The following is a 6,000-nucleotide window of genomic DNA, read 5'->3' on the forward strand; positions in this document are numbered from 1 at the left end:
ATGATACTATATACAAATTAAAAAAGCAGCATCCTCCAACTCATTAACATTTGAGGAGTGCTCATTATGCAGCATATTTTGTTAAAATTATTTTACTAGATTATAGTAAAATTATGCCTTAACATAAATTGTCAGGATTTCAGTTTAATTTTGAACAGATTGATATTAAACAATGAAAAAATGCATTTATATTAAATGTATCTGATTTTGTAATCATCTATTTTTATCCATCCTGTTTGTCTGTTACTTCATCCAGCATGCAAGTGAAATGCAGCTACTCTTAATGGGCTGCAGCTGTTGTTAAACAGTATTTAGCAACACTGTGCACTTTAGAAAAGTAAAAAATGAAGAAAACTACTGTGTTCAGTGGAAACTACAACATTACTTTAGTCCAGGCAGAATGAAGTTAGAGACCTAAAATCACTGTTAGACTTTTCCCCCCTTGTGTGTGTGGCACAAATAATAAATCAATAGTATAAATTAAAATGGAGTCTCCTTCCCTTCCACTGCATTTCGTGCCTCACATTAGGGATGTGAACGGTTAACCAGTAATAATCACCTTTACCGGGTGATGCTCACTGATTATGGTTAACCGGTGGCCCAGCTGGGCTAGAGCAACCCAGCATCCTGCCCATCCCCATTTAAGTGATTAACCAGTTAAATGCTTAACTGGTTAACTGATTAAATGGGATTTTACATTCCTACATGACCTGCATTATCACTATCCAGGACCAGATGAACTGTTCTGGGGGCCTTGGGCTACATGATTTTGTGGGTCCCCATAGTTTCCAGGTTAGGGCCTGTCACTATCATTCCTGTTTCCTGTGCATGAATTAGTGGGAGAGGGAAAGAAAGAAGAGGGGAAATAATAGGTTTGTGGTTTAGAGGGATTTCTGGTTAATAGCCCCAGATCTTGCAGATATTTCTACAGGTTGTAAAGGCATTTGCTTTTCTTATCCAAAATACACCATTCATATTAGCACACTTTCCCTTTCCCCATGCTGAGTGTACTAGGTCAGTACTGATTCAAAGTTAACATAAGATGTCACCATCACCCTAGGTTTTCCTCTAAGATCTCATCCATATTTTGACCTGAGGAGATCACAGGTTAAGGTAACACGGCTGAAAGTTGGATTAATACTCTTTATACTCTATTATTTGGTTGCTTGTTTGGGGTAGGATTGAGGAATCCTTGGTTTAGAGAACTGCTTTTTGAAAAACAATACTTGGATTTTTAAATAATCTTCACGACAACACAGTTTTTGTTTTTTAGTATTTTGGTTTGAGTGAAGAGTTTTCCTGGGGAAAAGCGACTCTGATCTTAAATTAGTGCAGCGTAATGTGTGAGAGAGAGTTTCTACTGAAGAGGATGCTTACATGACATCTTTCAGAGTAGGGATGTCAACGTGTAGATGACTGCACAATTAACCAATAAGCCTGGGCTTAAAGGTTAATCTTGTTGACTACGCACATTCCTCCTCCCTCCTGTCCCCCTCCGCCCTGCTACCTCTGTATCCGGGGGATTGGGAGAAGAAGTGGGAGCCAGTGCCTATGAGGAGTTGGCTTAAAAGCCAGTTTCCCAGATCCCCATGAGCACCAGATCCGCGCCCCCTACCCCCCCCCCCCCCCCCCCCCCAATGCTGCTGCCTCAAGGCAGCAGTGCAGTGTGGTAGGGAGCTCCCCCGGAGTGGCGCCAGTAGCGCACTGGCTGCAGGTCCCGCCCCTGGGGACTATCGAAATGTCATGTGGTTACACGACTATTCAAGTACACGCTATTTAACATCCCTATTTCAGAGCCATCATGGATGTGCAAATTAGGTCATTTTAAGGCCATGTCTGTCAAGCCGGTGTGGTTCCTAAGGTGATCCCTAGGGAAAGCAGCCTGCAGAACATGCAAATTTATGTAAAAACATCCAGTATTTCTGGAAGTATAATAAACATGCTTAACTCTCTAGTAGTGCAGTTTTGTGAAGTTTAGAGGCTTGGTCACAGGTGTCTCCAATCTACTGATTTTATTAGCACCTGCAGAACTACATTTGAGTCGTACAGACACCGTAAAGAGCAAAAAACCAATTTGCTAATAATCCCTGCTTACTTTCTCTTCATTATTCAGGACCCACCTGAAGAAATTATATTGAGGCAGGGCTGATAGAGGCTCACTAGGCAATAATGTGCATGCTGAAGGAGTCAATCAAGTTCACAGGACTACTTCAGAGGTTTAGTCAGATTTTGATTGCATATATGCATGTACTCTGCATTTCCTTGAAAAGTTCTGAAGGAGTTACACCCCCAATAATGTAAACATTTTTGTTGTACGTATACAAAATGGCATTTTCAAAAGACTGTAGCTTGCCAAAGCCCTTATGAAGAAGAGCCATTTCCTTGCCAGATTTTTAACTTTCATATCCTTGCTGGCTTATAAAAAATAATCTTTTTGAAATGTCAGGGAAACTTCTACAGGCAGTCCCCGGGTTACGTACAAGATGGGGACTGTAGGTTTGTTCTTAAGTTGAATTTGTATGTAAGTCGGAACTGGTACATATTGTAGGGGAAACTCTAGCCAAACATTTCTCCAGAGCTGTTTCATTCTCCCACACCTCACTTCCCTCAGTCCTTTATTCTCAAGCTGATGTGTCTGCTGAGAAAAGCCGCTCCGCGTCTCCATGGTCTGCTGGGGGGGAGCAGCTAGTGCGGGGTTGCCTCACCCCGTTTGTAAGTAGGGATCCGATGTAAGTCGGATCCATGTAACCCGGGGACTGCCTGTATTTGTTTTATTTTGGAATTTCTTTCTTTTGTTCATTCTTTCAAAAATTCACTTTCAGTAGACTAGACCTTAAAATTTTAACCCACAAGATGAAAGCTTAAGTATATTACAAGTGATTAAAAACAAGAGTTAAATTGAAATTTGGCAGTCATAACTATTGCCATTGCTTTATACTTTGCATTTATTTACACTGTTTTACCTCCAAATTTTAAAAAAGCATTTTACTTAACCTTACATTTTTTTCTTCCCTTTAAAAATGTGTTTGAAAATGTCTTTCCTTATTTCGTGTTAGCATCATAACTTTCTTCAGGCATAAAGACGTAATAGTAGAGAGTGGATGGTCAACATTATCTCAGATTTGTCTATACTTAGGAGATGAATATAAACATAACTAGTAAAAACAATAAAAAGGATATCTGGGAGTAGAATAAGCATCACAACTTTGTGGCAGAAAGAATGGTAATGACTGAAAATGACAATTTCCCAGCCTTTTCAAGTGGCAGTGCTGGGAAAGATTATAAGGACTCTTTGTTTACTGAGAATTATTTTTATTCATTGCTTTCCTGGTCTCCACTTTGCATGGTTTTCTTACATACGTAAGTGATGACAAAGTCATTGCTTTGATTGCATTTCACCTTCAAAACAGGGCAAATTAACCAGCTATATGTTTTTTGTATAAGTTTGAGAGCCCTGAAGTTGTACAGGTAGGCATTCTTATGTTCCACCTGTCTAAGCCTATATCTGCTGCCCGGAGGTTAGAAGGGAACCAACAGTAGCATGGCATCTTTCTGCATTAAATCATTATATTGAAGCCTTTATTTTTGCACTACAGAAAAAAGTAGACACTTATCAATGTGAATAGTAAAGATAGAAGCTAAACCTTGATTAACTGATCTTTATCTTTTTTAGGTGAGACATGGAATCCATTAAAATTGCACTACCAGTTACGAAACGTGCGTGAACGATTAGCTAAAAACCTAGTGGAAAAAGGAGTATTGACGACGGAGAAACAGAACTTCCTTCTTTTTGACATGACTACCCACCCTCTCACCAACAACAATATAAAACAGCGCCTCATCAAGAAAGTTCAAGAAGCAGTTCTTGACAAATGGGTGAATGACCCTCACCGCATGGACAAGCGCTTGCTGGCTCTCATTTACTTAGCCCATGCTTCAGATGTCCTTGAGAACGCTTTTGCCCCCCTACTGGATGAGCAGTATGATTTAGCCACAAAGAGAGTGCGGCAGCTTCTGGATTTAGACCCGGAAGTTGAATGTCTAAAGGCCAACACAAATGAGGTCCTGTGGGCTGTTGTAGCAGCCTTCACAAAATAACTGCAATCATATTGAAGTGTTCTTCTCTCTTCTTTATGTAACCCAGTTATTTCTCTTCAATTGACTATTCATGTTTTCTGTAATTTGTACCTTCTCACATGATGAATCAGCTCTTGTTTCACAGGAATGATAGGTGGCGTATTCCCTCTCCCTTTGTGTATCTGTATACGGATTCTGCTCGTATAAGAGACCTTCCTGTTTAAAAAAAAAGTTTTGCTGCCATATTGGCATTCCATTCTCTATTAAATTAAAATTACCTGAAATTCTTAGTTTAATGCATTTTTCAGTCTTTGGTTGCTGGACTGGTTTAACTTGGAAAGCACCTCAAGGAAGAAAAGTGTATGCAGAGTTGGATCACAAGTCTCGGCTGATGCAGATGTGTACACACGTCAGTAGCATTCTGCTGTGCAGTTCATACAAAAGTCACAAAAAGGCCTTTTAAATCACCAAAGTTAAACATTGAAGTGTCTGTCAGGACATTTGCTATATAAATATTGGTCCAAATGTGCTTCATAAATTTATTTTGAAATTAAAATATCCATTAAACGTCTTCATAAATAGTTAATGTCAAATGTCCCACAAGTTTTACCTCTTATGTAAATCTCTTGTGAACTTGCATTTTGTTATATTTCAACTCTGATTTACAAGGCTAGTGTAGAAAGGTCCAGAAGTTTCACAACGCAGTTTTGGGATGGGATACATTCCATTATATTCTGTATATAGTTTGAATTGTATATTAACAACCCCCCTCCCCATCTTTGTATTTTGCAAGATTTAATTAGTTGTACACCTGTGCCCCTTATTTGCTTTCAGCCATTGCCATGTGATGGAAAGACAGGCCTCTTACAAAGAGCATGTGTGTGAACTCTGTGTGTTCCCAATGTCTATGGAGTTGTACCATCTAGGTACAACTCAGCCTATGCATTGCCTTTTATACTTGTGGTATGGAGAGGAGACCAGTTGCTGTCATCGTTTATATTATTTCTGTATGGAAGAGGCTTGTGACCAGTACAGTTCTTGAGTGCAGTTTTTAATTTTGTTTGTACACAAGTTAATGTTTGTCTCTTAAATGTCATAATCTACTTACAGTTAAAAAAATCAAATGTCAAACCTAGGAGGTCTTGCATGAAAATTATTAGCAAGTAATGACTACAGTTCAGAGAAGTAAGATTTCTGCAATGGGAAGCTCTACTATGTTAATTATTTTATATACAATTATGTTGATTAGCACAATGTAAAAATATAAACTTTGGCTTTTTAAAGTTTATTACCTCTTTACCACTGCTTGTTATCTGCCACTGGTTTCACAGTGTAAATATTATGCATTAAGCAAATTACACATTATTTTTCTCATAACATGCATACTAATAGTGGGGCTTACAGGTGTTTAGAAACTTTTTGGTTAACATTCTGAGCAAAAATACTAAGTGGTGTATAACTGTAGAGTTGAAGTTTAAGGGATCCCTATTCTGTATACTAGCTTTTTACCTACAGTAAATAAACTATGATCTTGAAAGTGCCTGAAACAGAGCAAGCATGTCATTTGTATTTTGTGTTAACTAGAAAAAATCTTATTTTGAGTTGACAGTTTTAGTTAATATCCTGTTTATTAGGATTTGTTTTCATGCTATCAATGAAGTATGGACATTTTTATTATTGCCAGTGTTAGTGTCTTGTGTCCTGCAGATTTGGATGACCAGTGTGAGACAATCTAAGCCTGGGTAATAGAGTGCAGTTGTGTGTGTCACTGGTGCCCCTCTTCCACTTGAGAGCATTATTTTTCAACTTAGCTTAACTGGACCCCCAGTTTTACTCCCACGGTTTACTTTTGATTACTGATATTGTAACTGATTTTTCAAATACAGTCAGGTAATTAAGTCTAAATGTCCTCAATTCACTGCA

General features: G+C 38.5%; 1 protein-coding gene across 1 annotated transcript in view; it reads left to right on the plus strand.

Annotated features, from left to right (window-relative positions):
* The window catches only part of GOLPH3 (golgi phosphoprotein 3), a 51,389-nt gene extending 45,772 nt beyond the window's left edge, over positions 1-5,617 (plus strand). The window contains exon 4 of the mRNA XM_075932593.1: positions 3,674-5,617. Coding sequence (XP_075788708.1) covers positions 3,674-4,098 — 425 coding nt within the window. The 3' untranslated portion in view covers positions 4,099-5,617. The remainder of the gene's footprint in view (positions 1-3,673) is intronic.
* Positions 5,618-6,000: the final 383 nt, after the last annotated feature.

The sequence above is a fragment of the Pelodiscus sinensis genome, chromosome 6 (assembly GCF_049634645.1).
Source record: "Pelodiscus sinensis isolate JC-2024 chromosome 6, ASM4963464v1, whole genome shotgun sequence".
NCBI classification, from domain to species: Eukaryota; Metazoa; Chordata; order Testudines; family Trionychidae; genus Pelodiscus; species Pelodiscus sinensis.